The sequence below is a fragment of the Eulemur rufifrons genome, chromosome 23, assembly GCF_041146395.1.
Source record: "Eulemur rufifrons isolate Redbay chromosome 23, OSU_ERuf_1, whole genome shotgun sequence".
Taxonomy (NCBI): Eukaryota; Metazoa; Chordata; class Mammalia; order Primates; family Lemuridae; genus Eulemur; species Eulemur rufifrons.
In genome coordinates, this window is record NC_091005.1 from 3,570,577 (window position 1) to 3,593,336 (window position 22,760).

General features: G+C 50.0%; 2 protein-coding genes and 1 non-coding gene across 3 annotated transcripts in view; 1 reads left to right on the forward strand and 2 right to left on the reverse strand.

The window, feature by feature from the left end:
• The window catches only part of GNAO1 (G protein subunit alpha o1), a 145,898-nt gene extending 141,576 nt beyond the window's left edge, over positions 1-4,322 (forward strand). Inside the window, exons 8-9 of the mRNA XM_069456661.1 lie at positions 1,745-1,960; positions 3,229-4,322. Of these exons, the coding sequence (XP_069312762.1) occupies positions 1,745-1,932 (188 nt within the window). The 3' untranslated portion in view covers positions 1,933-1,960; positions 3,229-4,322. The remainder of the gene's footprint in view (positions 1-1,744; positions 1,961-3,228) is intronic.
• Positions 4,323-7,574: 3,252 nt separating this feature from the next.
• The window catches only part of AMFR (autocrine motility factor receptor), a 39,383-nt gene continuing 24,197 nt past the window's right edge, over positions 7,575-22,760 (reverse strand). Inside the window, exons 9-14 of the mRNA XM_069497777.1 lie at positions 21,814-22,004; positions 18,839-18,942; positions 13,969-14,103; positions 12,128-12,211; positions 9,425-9,609; positions 7,575-8,657 (exon numbers count right to left, since the gene is read on the reverse strand). Coding sequence (XP_069353878.1) covers positions 8,510-8,657; positions 9,425-9,609; positions 12,128-12,211; positions 13,969-14,103; positions 18,839-18,942; positions 21,814-22,004 — 847 coding nt within the window. The 3' untranslated portion in view covers positions 7,575-8,509. The remainder of the gene's footprint in view (positions 8,658-9,424; positions 9,610-12,127; positions 12,212-13,968; positions 14,104-18,838; positions 18,943-21,813; positions 22,005-22,760) is intronic.
• Positions 13,461-13,567, reverse strand: LOC138374099 (U6 spliceosomal RNA). The gene has a single exon (XR_011231367.1). It is a non-coding gene; the product is annotated as a U6 spliceosomal RNA (small nuclear RNA).

Below are 22,760 nucleotides of genomic sequence, written 5' to 3' on the forward strand. Positions count from 1 at the left end.
ACGGAGGAGCCTGCTGCAGGGTGGAGGGAGCGCAGGAGGGCACAGGACAGGCCTCGAAAGGCCCCGGCTACCGTGGGGCCAGGGAGGGCCCTCCCTGTGGGCAGAGCCGGCTGCCGCCCACCGCCTCAGCAGCCACTGCTGACCAGACCGATTCCAGTCTTCATGAAGTTGTGGTGACAGGACCCGACAGGCCCTCTCAGGCCAGTGCCGCCCTCAGGGGCAGGCCCAACACTAAGGCTGTTGAGTGGCCGGTCCCACTGCTGTGTGGTTTGAGTGCTGGACACCTCCGGAAGACGCCCCTCGTCGGAATCTGGGAAACATCTGGGTTCTCCAGGGCCTTCAGACGGATCCAGTTCAAACAACACAACAGAGGATGAATGGTCACCAATGCAGTGGCCCCATGGGGTACAGGCCTGTGGGGCACAAGAACATTGGAGGGGTGGGGGGCGGGTGGTGGCTGTTGAAGGGACCGTGTGGGCCAACAAGGGCCAGGCAGGGACACTGGACTCGGCCAACACAGAGCAGGCACGGGGGACGTTCCCACCATCTGGATGGGACGCCTGTGGCACTTTCTACCATGGTCTGTGCTGTCTTGGCTGTGGATGTCTTGGCTCCTTGGCAGGGTCCGTGTCGGCCGCTGTCTGGTCTTTGATAGCTTTGCTGTGGGCGCCTCGCTCCGCTCTTGCCCCGCTCTTGGCATCTCTGCGGCGGAGGCTCTGGGCACTCCCGCCCGGCTGCCCAGACCCCAGCCTGGGGGGTGCCCACCCCCCACCCCCTACCCTTGTATTTGCTCATCACTGGCCCGGAGCCAGGTCTTCTGATGGGCTTTGAAGGAAAGGAGATCCTCGCTGCAGAAGCCTCCAGCGCCCCAAGCCTACAGCCGGAGAGTGAGGCAGGGCTGGGTGGGGCCCGGGGGAGGGGTCATCCCACACCCAAAATAACACTGCTCCACGCTGGACAGAGCTGGCGGCACTGAGGAAAAGGGGCATCTTCCTTGTACTGGACTTTTTTGCACTTCTGTGTTTTATGGCATTTAACTGTGGCACAGCCATAGGGTTCGGGTCACAGCTGGTTGGAAAACTGTCCTCACATTATCCACAGATGTGCTCCGCTGTCCCCACCCAGCCCCAGCCAGGATCAAGGGGACTGGTGGGGAGAACGGGGGCCCCACTGGTGTCACACTGACACCCCCTTAAACCTCCACCTTGGGGACACCTCTGCTCCCACGTCCTGGCCACTCGCCAGGAACCAGGACTACTCAGATGCTCCCAGCCCTGCTGAGTGAGTGGCCTCTCGTTAGAGGAACCCACAGAGGACGGAGCACAGGTCCTGCCTGGCGCCCCCACGCGTCCTGGGTCACCACCCTGTCAAGCAACTGCCCCATCAGACTTCATTTTCTCGATTTATTAGAATCAGCAGGATTGGTTTAGACCTTGGGGAGGTGTCTCAATTTACCCGTCTAGAAAGCAAAAGGGATGACCTGGCCTTGTGCTCCCGGGGCTCCTGTGTAGATCTGGTGTGAAAAGATCTCAAAAAGTCAAAAGCCAGGCACATGGTAAGTCCAACGTAGTTTTTAATTTAAAACTCCTTGGAGAAGGAATGCCCAGCCCCTCCCACCGTTTCCTTCCTGTCCCATCCCACGTCGGGAACATGCCACAGCCCACGTCTCTGCCTCCGTGTCCCCAGCGCTGCCCACCCACATCGCTCACCAGGGCCTCCCCTGTGCTTCTGTGTCTCGTTGCAGGCCCCAACACCTACGAAGATGCGGCCGCCTACATCCAAGCACAATTTGAAAGCAAAAACCGCTCACCCAACAAAGAAATTTATTGTCACATGACTTGTGCCACAGACACGAATAATATCCAGGTGGTATTCGACGCCGTCACCGACATCATCATTGCCAACAACCTCCGGGGCTGCGGCTTGTACTGACCTCTTGTCCTGTATAGCAACCTATTTGGTAATGATTCCAGCACTCACAGAAAAGCTTGCGTGCACACACTCACACACACCCCACTAACAAATGCAAGTTGGTAAATAAACTTTAAAGAGGCATAACGAAACCTTATAATATATATATAAATATATATTTAAAAAGTCTTTTTAGTTTGTACTAGAAAGAGCTGCAGACAGAACTGACCGTCCCATAGCGCATCACGGTTTTCCTGGGACGGCACGTGCGCACACACGTGTCGTGATGGATGCCTGGTTTAGGAGTCCCTCCTTTTGAGGACAGCCCGGGGGGTTCACTCTCTGAGCCCCGTTTCTGTGTGCAGGGGAGGGCAGAGCGAGGCTGGCTGTAGTCCAGCTGGTCCTCGACGACCCGCCGCTCCGGTGTATGCTCAGTTCTGTCCTGCTCTCGCGTGAAGTCCCAACCCATTAAAAAACGGCCAATGCCCCAAGCACCTCCCTCCCCTATACTCCCAACAGCAGAAAAATTTAAGGACTCTTCTCTTTTGGGTGGTGGTTGTTAATGTCAGGAATTTAGAAGAATCATGGCTCCGACCAATCCACTGGCTCCTGAGTTTTCTTTATTCATGTTCACAAGGCAAGAGTCAGAGAAAAGGGAGACTTGGGCTGCTTTCTAAAAGCAGCCGAGAGGCCGGGCGCGGTGGCTCACGCCTGTAATCCTAGCACTCTGGGAGGCCGAGGCGGGAGGATCGCTTGAGGTCAGGAGTTCGAGACCAGCCTGAGCAATAGCAAGACCCCATCTCTACTAAAAATAGAACTTATCTGGACAACTAAAAATATATATAGAAAAAATTAGCCAGGCATGGTGGCACATGCCTGTAGTCCCAGCTACTCGGGAGGCTGAGGCAGGAGGATCGCTTAAGCCCAGGAGTTTGAGGTTGCTGTGAGCTAGGCTGACGCCACGGCACTCACTTAGCCCTGGCAACAGGGTGAAACTCTGTCTCAAAATAAATAAATAAATAAAAGCAGCCGAGGGGAGGGGACTCAAGTTCACCCACAGGGTTGAAGCCAGCCCTTCCAGGAGGGCATGTGGGGGGCTAGGGGGAACAAGGGGACAGGCGTGGCCGAGGGGAGGGCTAGACTGTAGGTGCGACCGGGGTCAGGGTCCCCGGGCTGGGCTGCACTGGGGTGTCCGCTGCTGCCCGCCTTGGCCTGCACCAGCGTTAGTAAGAATGTCCTAGGGTTTTCTGGTTGGTTGGTTGGTTTTTAAAATCAAAGAAAATGGTCAGACTGGACCCCTTATCTCTCTCTCTACAGACTGCTTCACGGACTCTTTGCTGTTGACGTTGATCTCCTGGTAGCATGACCTTTTGGCCTTTGTAAGACACACAGCCTTTCTGTATCAAGCCCCTGTCTAACCTACGACCCCAGAGTGACTGACGGCTGTGTATTTCTGTAGAATGCTGTAGAATCCGGTTTTAGTTGAGTCTTTACATTTAGAATTTGAAAGGAAAAAACATTTCTCATGTGCTTTGTAGCTTAAAAAAAGAAAAGGAGAACTCACCATTTCATCCATATTTCTTTTCTTTCTTTTTCTTTCAAAGTAAAACACACACACCTGCACCCGAGGCTCCCAGCGCGCGTGCTGAGGTGCTGGGCCGTCTGTGCTGCCAGGGACTCCCGTGCGGCGCGGTGGTTGGCGGCAGTGCGCCCGGGCAGGGCTTTCCAGAACGCCCCAGGCCACCCAGACACCACCGCTGGCTCCCCAGCCCTCAGCCACTGCAACCCCACTCACTCCAGGTTTGCACAGAAAAAGCACAGCTCTCACTGGCCAGTAGCTGCCAAAAAGAATACAAGAAAACCCATCATAAATGGAAGTAGAGCCCTCTAGAAACCAATTTTCCCACCAAGCCCCCCCTTTCTCCAGATTTCTTGTTTGTTTTGGGGGTGTTTTTTTTTTTTTTGGTAGTTTTGTTTTTATTTCTGTCCTGACGAGTACTCTGTATTACACACCAGATCCGCATTCATAGTCTTTGGGAAATGGGGTTGTGGTTTTTTCCTTTGACATCTTAGGTTTCCCGTCTCCCCTCTCGTGTGTGTGCCCCCTCCCCACCTTTTCCTTTGTTTCAGTGACCTGTGTTCGCTCTTTCTCATGTGGGGATGTTTGTGCTGCAGATAAAAAGAACAAAAAAAAAATTTTTAAATACCACAAGATGGAAAAAAAAAAACCATAAAAAATTTTAAAAACAGATGGAATGTAGTGTTTACATTAAAGCCACAGTTTTCATGATCAGTCCTATGTCATTTCTACTTTGACCAGTATCCAAACCCCAAACCTCTTCACAGTTTCACTTTTCAGACTTAATATTTGCTGAAGACCAGTCACAGCCATTTCAAATAAAGACGAGGCAAAAAGACAAAACAAAAAAATAAAAAATTTAAAAAAAAAAACTTGAAAAAAAAAGGAAAAAAGAAAAAAAAAGCCCACGGGTCTTTCTAAGCCTTTCTATTCCCAATCGGTGAGGTTTCTGTGATATCTTACACACTGCCAGTCTACTTCTCTGACTAATGGAAAATTCATGTGTAGCTCAATAAAGAGAATGTTTGTCTGTATTCCTGAGTCTCTCACCCTCTGCCTTCCAGCCGGTGGTCTTCGAGGTGGGCGTCACTCTGACAGGAAAGGGAAGGAGGGACGTGGCTGGGAGGCTGGTGGGTAAGGAGTCCCCCACCCCCGGCAGGCCCTTCCACGTCCCCCTGGGGGCACCAGCTCAGAGCGAGTCTGGGAGGAGCAAGGGCCACAGGGAACAGGCCTCTCCCTGCCTGTGACGCCCTCTGCAGCCCCCAACCCCCACCCACCCACTCCCAGCCCCTCCGCACTCTCAGCCGCTGCCACTGTCAGCCGCTGCCGTTTTCCAGGGCTGGGGGAGGTGGAGGGAGGGCAGGTACTCTCAAATCTGCTCACATAGGGTCCCGTTTCTTCTGTCCCTGGTGGTTGCACCGCGGTGAGAGGATGGGTGGTCCTAAGAAGGAGGCCACATTGTCTGGGCCCTCTGCACCCAAGGGGTCACCATCCACTCGCTGCAGGCCAAGAACAAGCTCCAGGCCAGCCAGACTGGCCAGGAAGTTTTCCTTCCACTCTGCCCGCCCCCCCAAAGGAGGCACCAGATGACAGAGGGCCACAGCGGGCACAGGAAGCCCCTGCAGGCCAAACACACAAGGGGCAACTGCAGCCTGGCACTCGGCAGAGTCTGACCCCCGTCTCCCCCGGGCTGTAGGTCTCACTGCCTCTCCCCTAGGTTGCCAAGCTTTTGCTGCAACACCAAGCAAATCAGCTGGGACTGGGACCTGGAGGGCACAGCAGCCCACCGAGCTCCCTGCACCACGTCCACAGGCCACTTATTAGCCAAGCAGCCAAGCCAGCGTCGTGGTGAGCCAGGAGAGCCTCCAAGAGGTCAGCTAATTGGCATCCTCTCTGTGCTCCAGCACGTGGGAGTCATCAGCTCAGAAAGGCCTCTCCCTGGCAAGTTCCCGTGGTCTTTTGCACCAGGTGGGGCTGGAGATTGGGGTTGATGTGGTTCCCAGCTGTTGTGAATTCCCAACCAGTCCGGGCAGCCCGTGGACCTGCCTGGGGTGTGGGGGCGGGGGAGGGGGGGCGCCTGTTTGCCTGGGCTCCCCCCAGCGGCCCACACCCCAGCTTGTCACCCGCAGAGGGAGGCAAACTCCCATCTCTGCTGATGGCAACGCTCGCAGTCCAGGCCACAACTTGACTCCCTAACACTGGTCTCGGGGACAAACCAAGATCCAGATTAAGGCTGCAGGAAACCGGTACTTTTTCTACATATGGCGTATCTGAATTTCTCTAAAAATGAGCCATATTCTAACAGGGTTCTTTCCCAACTTTGAAATGAGATTTGTAGATAAAACCAACAGATGTTTCTTTGCCTTATTTATCTTAAAAGGGAGGAAGCACTTTGGAAAGGATTCAGGGAAAAGGCCAATTAAATTAGAACAAGGAGCATAAGGGGCAGAACCTGTACTGTAAATTTGTAAAAAGCTCCACAAGTGGTTCCAATGTGCAGCCAGGGCCAGAGCCGCCAACCTAAAGGCAGGAGGGATGCGAGATGGAGGCTCCAGTGAGGCCGTGACAAGCTCGTCGGCAAGGCCGGAGCTCGCTCTTGCCGGCGTGCCCTGCCTCCGCAGAGCTCTGAGAGTCCCTGCCCGGAGCCGGGGGGTCACACCACATAGATCAAGGACCGCTGTCTACATACGGCTTGGGTGGGAATCGGGTCCAAGAGGCCACCTGAGCACCTGGGATTCACATCAGCTTGGACCATCATTCTCCATGTACACAAGAGCCTCAAAATTTGAAACAACAAAAACAAAAATTGAGAACCAAGAGGTCAACGAAACAGGGCCAATAAGAAAATGAAGGGAGCAACACAGACTGGTTTCGAAAGAGCCCAGAGGGGAAGGGCAACCCAGCCACCAGCCCCCAACCACTCACTCCTCGTGCTGCGTTTACAAGCTGAGCCCTCGGCCAGCAGCAGCTGTGCTACTCCAGCGGGAGCCAAGCGTTAGGGCCAGCGGCCTGCCCCAGCCGGCACGGGGACAGGGGTCCTGGGATGGGAGCCCACCCAGCAACTGCCCCTGCCCTCAGCACGTCCTAGGTGCCCCCAGGTAGCACCTGAATCCTTAACCGTCCGGGTGCAAAATCTACGGGTGGTTTAGAACTTCTCTTCTTCGTCATTTTAAGCTACTTAAGGTATTTCTCCTGCTTTGATCACTATCATGTTGCTGCATTCCAATGTTCCAAGACCCTCTAAAATTGACTCCAAACAGTTTTCTCTTTTTCACACATCTGAAACATAAGAACACAGTGTCATCTTTAATTAGTGTGTTAACGTACAAAGTGTAACATAATTCAAGGAAAGTAAAATAACCTTTTTCTCCCCACTCACCTTGGAAAAAAAAATGAAATACAAGGGGAAGAAAAATTCACTTCTGCCCCCTCCAAATAAAACGCTAGGAAAAAATAAAAGTTCCCAATTCAAAAGGATGAAAAGAACCCTCCAACCAAAACGGTACACACAAAATCAAAGTGGGAGTCAATGTTGGTACCTCTGAAAAAAGCTGCCTTAGAATTCCAGCCACACACAACACACTAGAAGAGTTTGCTTTTTATTATTTTTTTAACAATAAAAACAAACAGCTATGCTTTTAGCAAAACAAATTTAAAAAAAAAATCACAGAAACTTACTAACAGCATTTCAAAGTAAGGCTTTTGAAAGATTTATTGAAATAAATTATCTCTGCCTAAATATTCACCTATCACCCTTTTTTCAATTACTTTTCAACATTCTAAAAACTTGCAGTTATGTAAAATACATTTAACTTTGCCAAGAATTTTGGATAATACTGGATTTTTCCCAAAAGGACTATCATAAAACTATGCTTCCAAACACTAAAAAAACTTAATCCAATGGGACAGAAAACTGAACTACGTAACCTATGATTGCGTGTTTCAAACCCTTAAAGTTAAATGTGTGAAGAATTTGAAAAGATTTGGGACCTGGGTCTGCTGCAAGACGTGGGGATTCGACCTCTCAACCTTTCTGTTTCGAACCAGCAGGAACCAAGAAAGGAAATGGAGGGCTCCAGAGAAGAAAGCTACAAAAGTTATCTTTTATTTCTTCAGTAAAGCCCCCCAAAACTTGCTCTCCCATCTTGCGAGGCCCCACATCTCTCCAAGGACCAAACCCACAGGCTTTGGCAATTGCCTAATTCACCTGACCAAGGAATTTAAACCATAAACCCAAGCTGGCTGCTTAACCCTTCCCGTGCGCGGAGGGCGCGCAGATGCGGAGAGGAGAGACGCACAGGTGTTCTCAGGAGATGCAAGAGCACCAGAGTTAACGGAAATGAAGCCGCTTTGGATCGGGGGCTCAGAGTCAGTCCCGGATGTAATGGGACAGGGGTCACCTCCACACACTCGCAGCCCTGGGCTTTCCCCTCCTCTGCTGCAGGGATCAAACCGAGAGTTCTTTTTCCAAGACACCCTGCCAGCTGCAGGGTCCCAGAGCCTGTGGGTCTGGCCTCGGGCGCACGCTGCGTGTTTCCTCAACAAGGACAGCAGTGTGACAGCGGACGTGGCCCCACGGCACGGAGCCGGGCTCACGCTGTGCATCTCCTCTCTGCTTTGTAAACATCTTCCCCAGCACACGCTCTTCCCGCCAGACGTGGCACTCAGGACACCAGCCCTTGCTGTGACTTAAGCATAAAGCAGTCATCGGAGCGGCCCGCTGCAGGCAGGTGGTCGCCCACTTCCTCCTGATCGTCCCCCACCCCCGAGAAATCCCGTCGATGCCAGAAGAGATTGTGCCTAGAGTTAATGTGCAGTGTTTCTAAGGGGGAGAGCAATGTCACATAGAAAGTATTACAAAGGAGGATTAAATCTGCCAGCTGTCCGAACACTGGAAGACCACATGCTTTATACAGCGGCAATGCAGTCGAGCCCGCGCCTGCACCCGGCGGGCAGAACCGGGACAGGCCTCTTCCGCCGGGCACGGGCGCAGCAGTGGCCGAGGCGGGCGAGGAAGCGCTAGGAGCTCTGCTGCTTCTGAAGCCTCCGCTCGGCGGCGGCAGCCAGCATCCTGCGACGCAGGGTCACAGGGTCAGAGGACGCGCCTTCTGAGGGGAGGAAGCTGTCTGAGGCCGTGTCATCTTCAGAACTTTTGTTCAAGAAACGCCTACAAAAAGCAAGAGTCGCAGGAAAGAGACATGAAGCTCTGGAACACACACAGAATGTCTCTGTGTTTTATATTTCCCCGTTTTCCAGGCACCTTTGTGAAGCTGTCACCCGGCACCAGCCCATGAGAAAGACGCCTACCCTGACCAGGCGAGCGGACCTCCTCTCTCGAGCGGAGCCCCTCCCCACCCCCAGCACGGAGCCCCCACAACCACGAGGTCTGTGCAGGGCACAAAACCCGCACGGATGAACACAACACAGGCCCCGTCCTTAAGAGTGGAAATAAAGCCCCCTATCCGCCCACAGGACACTGCACGCCCGGCCACCGCACTGGGCTGAGAGGCAGCGTGGTCCCGAGAGGACTTGGAGCCAGACACCAAGGCCGGACCAGTGATACCTCTCTAGACCTCAGTTTCCCCAGCTGTAAGTCTACCACAAGGGCACGGCAGGCTCCCTCTTAGAGCGGTTCAGATACTAATCTAAGGGCTTAGAACGTGCTGGCGTGGAAAGCCGTCCCACGTGAGCGTGGCTGAGGACGTCCAGCGGAGCCGCGTGACAGCACCAGCCACGGGGAGGCCCCAGCTGGGCCCACTGTTGCCAGATGCTCTTGTTCTCTCAAGGGCCCTGTAAGCCGAGTGTTTAGGTGACACGTAATGGCTTTTCAATGTTGACACCTGTTTAACAGAAGATGTGGACCTGACACGACAACACTTAGCCGCTGGTTTCTGACCTGGGGCTCGTGACCGCCGGGCTGGAGAAGCCACTTACTTGCGGGCCTGCTGCAGGAGGTCGTCCTTGCGCTGAACCAGCATGCGCTGTCTCTCGTCCGCAGACTTGGAGAAGCGGCTCCCCCGAGCCTCGAAGTCCTCCACCTCGCTGGGCTCCACCTCCGCCTCGCTCAAGTCCAGCGTCGCCTCCAGGCGAGGACTGAGGTCCAGCGGCACGCGCTCCGCCTGGGCACGGGGAAGCAACAGGCGGGGTGAGCGGGCCGCCCTGCCGAGCAGACTCTCCCGCAGCCAGGGTGCACCCTAGACGGGCTCTTCTGGACTCAGGAAACAGGGGCCACACGCAAACGTGTAACGGAGGCGTGGGTTCCCGAGGGCAGGCCTGCTGCACGCGGCCTGTGTGCCACTAGGCCGGCACCCGCCTCCCACGAGATGCTCGACATCTGTGCAGGCAGTAAATGATGGCCCGTATGAAAAACACAAGCAGCTCCAGGCCGTGCTCTCGGAATGTAACAGAAAGGTAACTGCTAGCTTGCATTCTGGGGATCTTCTGCTCAATTCTACTAACTGCTCAAACATTTGAACAACTTTTATCATATCTACTGCACAAAATAGAGTCAAGCAGGTAAAAAAGGTAAATATTAGTGGTCTTTTTAAAAAAACAGATAAAATAGATTATGTGGTTCCTTGTGTCGAGGATGTGAGAACGGGACTCTCTCCTGGTTTTGGCTGAAGCTCCACAGGCCACGACACGCTCACGCGGGCACCCGGCCATCTACGCTGCTCACGCTGCCAGACGCAGCCTAGGCTGCAGTGCCGGCCGCCACCCACCGCTAGGCCAGAGCCGAGGCGGAGGGAGCTTTTCTGCACCCACCCTCGCCACCTTCTGCCTTCAGCTGAGCCCAAGGGGACTTCGAGAGAGCCATGTGGAGAGCCTGACTCATGTCCCCTAGAGTTTGGGAGACACAGGGACTGGTGACTACATACATCTGAGAAACCTGAAAGAAAGAAACTGGCAGTAGCAGACAAAACACGGGGTGCGTGTGCGGTGATGGGAGCGAGTTCTGCTGGCTGCAGGGGACACTGCGTCCCGGCGTTTACATGGAGCCTGCAGGAGGGAACCAGCCTGGGGCTGCTGACAGTACACTGTGCCCCAAAGGACTACATGGAGGGCCAGTGTGACCCCCACGAAGGCAGGGGTGGTCATAAATGGCCAGCCCAAGTTCAAAGGAAGTCCATTTGAGGAGGTTTCTGGTGCAAGGCGGGGCAGGGAGATGCTGGGACAACATCTACACACACGTATATGCACACACGCATGTACACAGGCAGCCGGGGTCTCACCGGCCCATCCTGACCCTCTCCCCCAAGCCCGGCCCTCCGGCAGGTAGGAGACAGCCGGTGAGTAGAGCAGAGGAAAGAAAGAGAGCAGAAGCCCCCTCGGCCCCTGCTCTGCCGTCGGTTCCGAACCTGCCGACACCGGCCGGGGCCGGCCGGCACAGACTCGGAACTGAGGAAGAGGAGGCTGATGCACTTACTGTGCTGAGGTTTCCATTAACATTGTTATCCAAGGACTTAGTGCTTCCTGAGAAATGACCAAAAACGTTACCTACCACATTCCCTTGTGAAATAAGTACTTTTCTCTACTATATTAAAAAAAAATCCAGAAATTTTCACACTAACGCTAAACACAGGGTTGGAGAGTCAAGACAGACAGAACGCGTTCGAGCGCGGCTAAGCCAGCTATCGGAAACGGCAGATGCAGAGACAAACCCCTTCACAAGCCAGGCGCCATTCTTCTAATGACGTCCAAGCCAACTATGGATTTGCATATGAGAATTTTAACCCAAAAACAGACGTGAAGAAGTCCTAGGAGTTTTAACTGTTTCCTATTTGCAGGAAAAACGGGAGGTGGAAGCAGCCTCCGCGTCACTTATCAGTGACAATCACTGCTTCCAGAAGAGCTCTGGCCCACCCCGGTGAGGAAGGTAGCACCACCCTAGCCCTGAGCCACGTGCAGGAAGGCCTGCACGTCACAAACACGGAGACACAAAGACAGGATTGTCTGGTTTTTATTTTTGGACTCATGACCAAATGCCCTGGACGTGTGGCCGCCGATGGAGCGAATGGGAACTGCAGCCGAGGCGCAGGCGCCAGAGCCCCTGGGCACGGGGCCAAGGGCACAGGGGAGTAGATGCCGGACAGAGGGCTGCTCTGGTGAGGGCAGCCTCCCTGTCACCCAAAGTGATTCCCAGGACAGCCACACTTCCCCCACCTCAAACTGGCTCAGGAGGTCTTGTTTTTGCAAAATATATGGAAGAACCTGGAAATCCTGAGTTGGACAGGGGAGGTGTGGGGGAGAGCGTGTCCACGGCCTCAGCTCCCTGGAGAGCCTGCCCCAGTCCACCCCCACCCGGGTGCGGATGAGTCTGGGCACCTCAGGGTCCTGGGCCAAGCTCCCTGCCCTTCTTTGGGCTCCCACTCAAGCTGAGGTGGCAGGGCTGGCTTGGGGGAGCACGAGGGTGATCCCCAGGGAGTGGGCCGCAAGCCCTGTGTGGAAACGCGGGCCATGCCGTGGGCGCAGCCTAGCTTGTTAATCTGTGACACTGAGACAGACACAGCACGCAGCCTTCCTCTGTGCTCCTGCCCTAAGCTTCGCAGACATCAGGACTGCAGACAACCACTGCCAGGGACCACAGTCCTTCCCCACGACCCCAGGGACTCACTCTTGCTGGCACGCTGATCTCACCTGAGCAGAAGTTTCTCCCTCTTCCTGGTCACTGTTTGGCCTCTCCATAGGACTGTTCAACGCAGGTCTAATGCTCTCTGACCGCTGAAAGGGAAACAGTACCACAAAAGCACAGCGTCATTCAGAAATTAAGTAACACGCACAGGAAAACCTGAAGTGCAGAGGGTGCTTTGGTCCCCAGCCCAGTCTGTAACTTGAACGAAGTCTGCAGCATCGAAGAAATGAAAATGCTACAAAGAGTAAAGGCAAGACAAAGGCGCCTGGGGCCTGGAGCTCCACGTTTGTGAGCTGGCGAGCGGCTCCACATTTAGTTTCCCTTTCAGTAACAGCAAGTGCACAAAACGACAACAGCGGTAACACTGACTGGACACTTAACTTTGTGGATGGCACCAAAGAAAACCAGAACATGACTGTCTCATTTACCTTTAACACCCTGTGGAACAGGGATTGCGGTTATTCTCATTTCTAGCCGGTGTAGGTTGGTAACCAGCGCTACAGATGCTTGGGGGTCCAGCCCACGGCCCTCGAGTCTGACCGGCTCGGCGCTGGCCAGTTTCCGTGAGTCACTGCCTGACCACGCCTCTGGCTGCAGGAGGTAACTTTGCCACCCCCAGAGGCAGCCCTCAACCAGTGACTGATGGGAACTAGTGGATAAACACCACAGCTGCCATCTCTCTGGAGGGAAAATGTGTTCTCTGCTGGATCCCGGAGGTCACAGGTGGAGGGAGCTTTAGTCACTCAGGTGGTAACTTGCTTGATAACTAGCCCTTTACTGGCCGCGGTCCCTTCCCTATTGCACACCCCCACCCACTACCAATGAGTCCTGGGATCACTTCCCAAATTAACTATTTGCATGCGAACCCCTGTTTCAGGGTCTGCTTCTGGGAAAATCCACAGCCAGCAGCCAGGCCAGACAGCTGAGCACTGGGCGCCACATCTAGTATCCCAGCCCCTGTGACGGGGGCCATGCGCCTTCCCTCTTCAAAGAGTCTCAAGTTTTAGAGTTTTATTAAGAGATTTCCATATATTTTTGCATACTGAAAATGACTAATTTTTGATAGATTATTCCTTGGTCATATATAAATTCCTTGGTCCTGCCAGAAAGCTCATCTATAATATATTAACACTTCCTGTACGCACCAAAGTGGTTACGTGATGGTCCAGAAAATATGACCTTCTTTAACAATCAAAAATACCTCTGAGATATGAGATGCACCTAATGGAATTCCACACCAGTGCGCAAAGCCCGTCAGGGACAGATGGCGTTATTCACTCCTCTGCCTATTTTTGTAAATAAAGTTTTATTGGAACAGTCTTGCTCATTCATTTACATATGTTTAAAAAACACTTTGTGAATCTGCATGTCATCCTTGCACAGGGGCCATGCTAATCTTCTCGGTGCGGTTCCAGTTTCAGTGTCTGTGCTGCCCAAGTGAGCACTGCATTTACATACTGTCCACAGCTGCGTTAGTGCTACAACCGCGCAGTCGAGAAGCTGCAGCAGGGACTCTCATGCCTGCAAAGCCAAAGATGTACTATCTGCCCTCTACAGAAAAAAGCTGTTGATCCTCGTCCAGCAGGAACTGACGCCATGGCCTCCTAGACTGGCCGGGGCAGGCTGGTTTGCAGTGTGTATCTGTACAAAAAATTACCCGAACACGTTTGTCCTTATCTTTGGTGGGTCTGTTCTCAGTCATTATTTAGGGAAAATTAGGGAGTTTACAGAAACCCTGCATTAAATCACAAATGATATTCAGTTAAGTAACTAAAGAAGTTAATCTAGAGGACCAAATCTCTGTGAAGACAGATTCCGTTTGTCATGCTTAAAACCCCAGTTTTACCTGTGTGGGAAAAGGTACTTGAATCCGTCCTTCCAAAATGTTGTCTGTCGTTATTTCCACCGACCGTGTCAGCTGCAGGTCCTGCAGCACTAGGTGGTACGGAACCTGCGGAAACATCTCCTGAATCTGATGAGCCTACAGGAGCACAGAGAGAGGGAGAGCGTAAACGTTCATTCGCAACAGTTAATCACGGAGGCGCGGTGCGTGGCAGGCTTTGGGCAGCGACTTCGACATCATGCCTCAAAAACACAGCAAGGAAGCCACCTCTATTCTGCAGATCACCTTCAAACTGCAGTCCCTTTAGTAGTATGTTTCCAGGATGCCAACAGGAAACTGGGGACAGCATCAATTTTAAAATAAAAAAAGCAGAGAAATCCTCCTGCTGGATCCCAACACAGGCTCAACTAGAATATTCTAGTTTTTAAAAGTATTCATCTTAAAGCTCAGTATACCTTGAGTATAAAAATGTGTTCTCTTTAAAGATATAATTCCTAAAATTTAGGAACAAACTTCTGAAACACGTAACGGATGAAATTCAAATGCATTATGTTAAGTGAAAGGAGTCTGAGAGCCCAACTGCAGGATTCCATTTATATGACATCCTGGAGGCAAGAAAACTCCGTAAGTCGGTGCCAGGGGCTGGAGGCGGGGGAAGGACGTGACTCCAAAGGGGCACGATGAAATTTTGGAGGGGGGGATGAACAGTTCTAGCTCTTGATTACGGGGACGGTTACACAACGGTGGGAGCTGAACTGGACACTAAAAAGGGTAAATTTTTATATCTCAATTTGAAAAAAAAAAAAAAAGATTATAAAGAATGCCAATGCCTAGCATTGCCCTGGAGCTGTCGTTTTCAATTTGTAGTCTAGAAACTACTCAGAGTCCACTCAAGGCTCAAGGGTGGGCACGTGTGTAGGGACAGCAGGCACAGGCCTGGGCACACCACTACCCACTTTCATCCAAGCAGCTCCAGATTTTATTTTTGCTTTACACCTACATATATTTATTATATAAATACTTACGTTCAAGGTTTTATTCATGGAAAAGTCCCAATAATTTAAACAAATAAAATGAAGGAAAAAATAATTGCTTTAGGATCACAATAAACTCTATTACTAAGATATTAGCTCCTAAGTAACATATGGTTATGGACTACAGAGGAGGGGGGACCGTGTCTCAGCACCAGGTGACGCCTGCAGAGCTTTGCTCAGAGCACTGCTGGTGGGCGCTGGCAGGAAAATCAGTGCTCAGCAGCCCCAGGACCCCCACATTCCTGTGGTCCCCTTAGTGTTCACGTAAATATGAGTCGATTATTTTTTTCCTAGGTCAAATCAAAGCTAACTGGGGAAGAGTATATGAAAACCTCTAAGATAAGACAAAATTCCTCTCTATTCTTAAACAGCTTCCCCCTCATTTCCCAAATAAAAAAATCTTTAAGACTCATTTTAGTAGACCAAAGCTTTTCTTCTAGAAAATCTAGCAAGTTAAATATTGGATCTTAATAAAAAAATGCATGGTTCCAGTAAATTAGTTCTACTAAAAGTAGTGCATTCCAAACCATCACAGAACTGGAGGAAGAACAGCCATAGGGCCTGCCTGAGAATTCTAAACACACCAATTCCAAGAATGAAATTCTCACTCCTAGGAGGGTCGCATGCCCATGACGTCTGACTTTACTAAGGAGGCAGGTGTGAGGGGGCGATGGTCCACCTGCAGAGCTTCGACAGCTGTCTGACCCCACAGAACACACACGAAGCCTGCCACGAGCCCGGCAGTGGCCACATGGGCTGCTGCACTCCCAGACCACCTCTGCCCACTGCGATTTCACTCTTGCTCTCTGCAAACGACCTGGCTAAGGGTTTCATGGAAAAAGCAAGAGCCAGCAGGAGCCAGGCCTCCTCCTTCTTTTTTTACTATGGCCAAAAACTGATAAAATTTACCATCCTAACCATTTGTACGTGTATAGTCGGCTCTCATTATCCTCAGGTTTCACATCATCAGATTCAACAAACCATGGATCTACAATGGTTGTACTGGACATGTACAGGCTATTTTTCTTATCATTGTTTCCTAAACAATACAGTATACTAACTATTTACATGGCATTTATATTGTATTAGGTATTACAAGTTATCTAGAGATGGTTTAAAGCTGCAGTTCCCAACCCCCACGCTGTGCACTGACATCAGTCCTTGGCGTGTTAGGGACCAGGCACAGCAGGAGGTGAGCGGCAGGTGAGTGAGCGAAGCTTCATCTGTATTTACAGCCGCTCCCCATCACCCGCATCATCGCCTGAGCTCCGCCTCCTATCAGGTCAGCCACGGCATTAGATTCTCACAGGAGCTTGAACCCTGCTGTAAACTGGACATGCAAGGGATCTAGGTTGTGCTCCTCATGGGACTCTAACGCCCAATGGTCTGAGCTGGAGCAGGGGCAGTGATGCTAGCTCTAGGGAGCAGCTGCAAATACAGATTATCGTTCGCAGAGATGTTTGACTGCACAATAAATGTAAATGCGTTCGAATCATCCCAAAACCATACCCTCCCCCTGCCCTCCCCCCACTGATCCATGAAACTGGTCCCTGGTGCCAAAAAGGTTGGGGACCAATGGTTTAAAGTGTACGAGAGGCTGTGCGTAGGTTATACGCAAATATTACACCATTTTATATCAGGGACTTGAGTATCTGAGGAGGGTCCTGGAACCAACCCCCAACTCTGCAACCAGAGAGCAACACTCCCCATTTCCCCTCACCCCAGCCCCTGGCAACCATCATTCTACTTTCTGTTTGTAAGAGTTTGACTACTTAGATGCCGCATGTAAGTGGAATCACTTAGTATTTGGGAACCTCAGGCCATGAAAAGTGCTTGTTCTTCTCCAGCTGATCAATCCCCTCCACTCTGCCAAAGCCAGCATGCCCTTCTGTGACCTCACCTTCTAAGAACTCCCACGCACTGTGACCTCACCTTCTAAGAACTCCCACGCACTAGACTCTTCCTTCCTGGGAATCCAAACTCCTCTGGGCTTGTGCTGTCACCTTCTCCTGGTTTCCCTGGTTCTCAATTGGCTGTCATGGCTTCTCCCTCTCTGCTAGACCTCTGTCCCCTGATTAGATATCACCTAAAATTCCCAGTGTGCACCTCTTGCTTCTTTTCTTCACTGAGGCCCAGAATGGCCTATGTGACATCTCAAAGTTGCCCAAACATAAAGCTGCAGCCCAGTGCTCAAGCCTGTTCCTCCCCCAGTCTTGCCTATCTCAGGACATGGGCCCGCCATCGACTCAGCTGCTTCACCAGAACCCAACACGGCAGCTTTCACCCCTCCCCTCCCACACCCCACTACCACCCTATCCAAATCAAAGCACCAAGCCCTGTCAGTTCACCTTACAACAGTATCTTACATCTGCCATTTCTTTTCATCTTTACTACCAACATCCCATCCAAGCCACTGCCATTATAGTTTGCCTGAACTACTGAACAACCTCCTAACCTGTTTCACTGCTTCCATTTTTGACCCACTAAAATTCACTCTCCCCCCAGAAGCAAAACCATTCTTTAAAATGTCCCATCAGTCTCCTGGTGGTGGTGGTGGTGGTGGAGGGCTGTATAAACAGCTTTCAGTGGCCTGCAAATACTTCCATTATAAAACTGAAACTTGACTGTAGCCTACAAGATCCAGCATGTTCTGGCTCTGCAATCTCAATTTATACCACAATCTTCGTCCTCTACTTGCTAGGCTCCAACCACAATGACATTTCTCAGTTACCAGCATATTCTCACCTCACGGCCTTTGCACCTACTGTTTCCATTGCCTCCTCCCCCAATCTGCCTCCATCTCGTCCTTCCTGTCTCAGCTTAAATATTACCTCCTCAGAGAGAGCGTCTCCAAACGTCTCCTCGAAAATAGCCCTTACCCACCCACGCCACCACACTGCCTGCCTTCCTGCCTCCAAAGCACTCATCACCACCAGTGATTACCTCGTTTGTGTTTATAATCTGTCTCCCCACGGAGAATCTACCCTATGTGAGAGTAAGACACGTCTTTGCTGTTGACGATACAGGTGCTGGCGTCAGCACAGGGCCTGTTGCAGAAACAGGTTCTCAGTACACAGTTGTTCAATAAACAAGTTAAGATTAACAAATGAACAAATGAACCAATGACCTTCCAAAGTACTGGCCATGCTTAGCCAGGTCAGGCAAGGGTCCTAATCCAAGCAGGACTAAGATGGTTTGCATTTTAAGACTCATGCATTTATTATAACAATGAGTCTAGATTTTTCAACAATGATGAAACACGTTTCTCCATAATTATAAAATAAAAATACACACCTTTGGTAAAATACAAAGAAACTGGAGGTATTTGAATAATATCCTTGAGCCAACAGCATGCCTCAACATCTCAAGGCATATACCCACATGCGTACACACACACACACACACACACACACGCACACACGCATTTATTTTTGGAGAGGGAGGGGTTGGGGGGCAAAAAACCCACAGGCCTAATACAATTTTTAATAAAAAGCACATCATTCACTCTAGTCAATAACTCCCTAAAAACATTTTGGTAAAATCAAGGGAGGGTCCCAAGGGAGGCCTCAGTCACAGCAGAGTGAACCTGGTGGCGCTCAGAAAAGCTCAGAAAAGGTTAGACTATCTGCCACAGAAACAAAATGAAAGCCAGCTTCTAAACTCATTTCAAATTTTACAACACAGGAGTTCAAGCAGGCTCAACGAATAATAATAAAAAAAAGCCCCTGAAAACACTGCTAGTTTGCCAGAGCAGAGCAAGCCGGACAAGGTCATCCACACTGCGCAGACCCGCCCTCCTAATCCCTAGCTGTCCCCTTAAAGCAGTCGGCAGTCCTTACCATGGCATTGAGCTGGGAGTTGCTTGCCTGCGTAATGCCCAGAATGTTGGTGGTATGCATCACTTCAACCGAAAAACTCGGCAGCCAGCTTGCAATCCGGGACCCTGAAACAAACAAGAATCCAGCACAAGCTTTAGAGCCCTGATCCTCCCCATGGTGTGTCATCTACTTTCAAGTTGGCCACCCTGTAAGCATGCTGGTGTTCACTGAAGGCTCACAGTATGCCGCCAGGCCTCTTGTAACAAGTGTTCCTTATGGACTGGCTCATTTAGTTCCCACTAAAACCCCACTTGCTACCTCCTACCATTATTCCCATTTTATTCTTCTAGACACGACTCTAATCCCCTTGGTCTTTGGTCTCCAGGGCACTTAGAAGTTAGGTAACTTGTCCAAGATCACAGTTGAATTATGATGGCCAAGATGCGAAGCCAGACAGGCAGGCTCTAGAACACTGCACCACTAGGCTCCCCTGCGTCCCAGTGGCCCTGGACCCACACGAGCCTGGGATACAGGGAAGGTTTTCCTGGCTCTGAAACTGCCACAGCTGATGAGTTTGTCCCCTCTCTTTCACACTGTACACACGGTGCTCCTCACTTGGAGACACTGTTTTCACATTTGCTTTCAAGAAGTATCTTCTCCAATAATCTTAAAAATCTTAGTTTTGGGATTCAAAATTCTTTTCAAAGAGTTCTATTCTACAACACAGACATGTGCACTAATGGCATCAAGAAGTCTGCTGCTTGTTATATCCTGAAGGAATGGAGAGCCCAAGATATACCACCACCCAGTACTGGCTGTAAACCCAACACCAAGCCACACATTTAAGGGTGCTTTTTCATTCCTCCCCAAACAAACGCTGAGGCATGAGATATAAATCAAGTTAAACGGCCATCTCAGAGGTCTTGCCAAACAAAATGCACTCATTAAAAAAATAGATGCTTATTTCATGTACTTACTATGGAGAAATAAAGTTGACTTCATCTATTTTGACTAAATTTTTAGTATTAATAATTCATAAAATAATGGCGTACGCAGCCAGGATCCATCTCCAATACTGCTAGTGTATTTCAGAAGTGTTACCTGGCACAGCCCTTACAGTGACAGCCACCGAACCAGGCCCTGTAGACCCCCCGCGTGCCAGGCCCAGCCGGCCCAGCAACCCTCACCTATTCTTCCCGGAGACATGACTCCACTCCCCTTGGTCCTTCCTTTGAGGGATTTCACCAACAGCCCATCGTTCCCACCATACTCCACCCCCAGAAACTCAAATCGAAGATCTGAAAAGCACTCCTCCTAACGAAATTCCAGCGGTGCCTGCTTTACAGTAATAATTGGAAACATGAACTCAGAGAATGTAGTGGTACTGGACTAATGAAAATCAACAATGGAGGGTGATCAATCAGCCCCTGATATGGTGCCCACAGCCTTAGAATTTTAAGTGTGGTTTTTATTACAACTCCTTTCAACACTGCTGGGAGGCAGAAGATTCATATTTTATGAACAAAACAACAGGGTTCCAGCTCTGATTCTGTTTCTGGTACTCACTGGAAAGGCTACTCAATGATCCTTCATTATATGCTTAAGAACTACACCAATGCAATAAATTATTAGCAAAGGTTAACTATTAAACTGACTAAGTGTGGTCCTTGAAGGCATGGTTGACTCAATTTCATTACCTCCACCTTCCTGCCCCCACCCCCATATACTGACACAGAATCCAGCGATGTGCCTAGAGCAGCCCTCAGTTCTGTCTGTCCATTCAGCCATCCATACTGAACACTTTCAATTAAGACTGAAATACAGTCAGCCATAGCTTAATGACAGGGACATGTTCTGAGAAATGCTCGTTAGGCAGTTTTGTTTTTGTGTGAACATCAGAGTGTCCTTACACAAACCTAGACAGCATAGCCTACGACACGCCCAGGCTATACGGTGTAGCCTGTTGCTGCCAGGCCACACACCTGTGCGGCACGTTACCATAGTGAATGCTGCAGGATAACTGTAATACAATGCTAAGTATCTGTGCGCACAAACATACCTAAACAAAGAAAATATGCAGTAAAAATACGGTATAAAAGTTTAAAAAATGGTACACCTGTATAGGGCACTTACCATGAATGGAGCTTGCAGGACTGGAAGTTGCTCTGGGTGAGTCAGTGGTGAGTGGTGAGTGAATGTGGTGAACTATGACATTACTGTAATGTCATACTGCAGACTGTATAAACACTGCACACTTAGGCTACACTAAATTTATATAAACATTTTTCCTTATCCAATTAACCATAGCTTACTACTGTACCTTTGTTACAAAAAAGGTTTTTTATAAAAGCTTTTTAATCTCTTTTAACTTTCTGACATTTTTGTAGTAACACTTAGCTTAAAATACAAACACATTGTACAGCTATACGAAAATATTTTCTTTCTTTATATCCTTATGCCATAAGCTTTTTGTCTATTTTTACAATTTTTTGTATTTACTTTATATAATAAATATTTTTGTTAAAAAACTAAGATACAAACACATACACTAGCCTAGTCCTATACAGGGTCAGGACCATTAATGTCACTGTCTTCCAGCTCCACACCTTGTCCCACTGGAAGGTTTTCAGGGGCAATAACACACACGGAGCTGTCATCTGTGATAACAAGGCCTTCTTCCAGATACTTCCTGAAGGACCTGCTGAAGCTGTTTTACAGTTAACTTTTTTTTTTTTTAAAACAAGTAGAAGGAGTGTACTCTTAATGATTAAAAAGCATAGTATTATAAATACTAGGCAATAGGAATTTTTGATCTCTATTATAACCTTACGGGACCCCTGCTATACAGGGGGTCCATCATTGACCAAAAGATCATTATGAGGCCCAAGACTGTACAATATTAAACTGGTCTGTACAGAACAATTTATAACTAAAACAGCATACCCTTAGGGGAGAAAACCCCTTGAGTATAGTTTTAGAGGTTGAAACCAACTAACCATCGAAGTGGAAGAAGTGATTGTGCTGGTTTAGGCGAGGTCTGCCTTCGGCTGCTGCTACAGGAACCAAATTCTCGTCCAAGTTCTCTCCTTGATGGTCTTCCCTGACACGGTTATTGTCAGCAATGTTAAGAGACATTCTGCATGTTGGACAGGAGGTGTCTTGTTCTAGCCAGGAACGAAGACAGGAGCTACCAAAAAGTCCAAAATAAGGTATGTGAACATACTTCCTCAGCATATTTTGTGAGAATTCACCAAAAGTTACTGAATGTATCAAACGTGTTCCAATTTTATTTTCTATTTACTACTAGTGAGATTTAAAAGTTGAGAAACATTTGTGGACATTACCTCTTTGTCCGACTTCACTCTGATATACTTGTAGCGTATGCTAGAGCTGTGACCACTAATTCTCTACCATACACAGTGATCCACCAGGTTCCTGAGCATGGCCCCCCTTCAGTACGACTTCACAGCATGGCTCCCCACCTTCCTTTCCAGTGCATGTGGCCAAATCATAAACAACCTGGCCTCTCATGACTTTGAGTCTTCCACCCCAACGATCTTGTCTTTCACTCTGCTTTAGCCGCCCACTAAGATGGTCAAAACCTTAACTTTCACCTTGTCCTACAATCTTGACTTCAGAGATCTCCCTCACTCACTCAAGCTCCTCTCCTTCCAGCTCACTTCTCTGGGACCAAACTTGCTCAATCACCCCCACCCAATCCACTTTTTCCTCAAGCACGACAGCCCCTCAGGCAGGTCCTTCCTTCCCTCCTCTCCTAGCTTACCTATCTTGTACAAGGGGCCTTGTACTCGCCCCCTTAACTTCCTCCCCGCTCTTCTCTCTGCATTCTGCTTTCCCAACCAGGCTGAAGCTTCTTTTGTCCTCTCTCAGCAGATGATAACATCCTAATTATGGCAGACACTCAATAAATACTTGTGGTGTC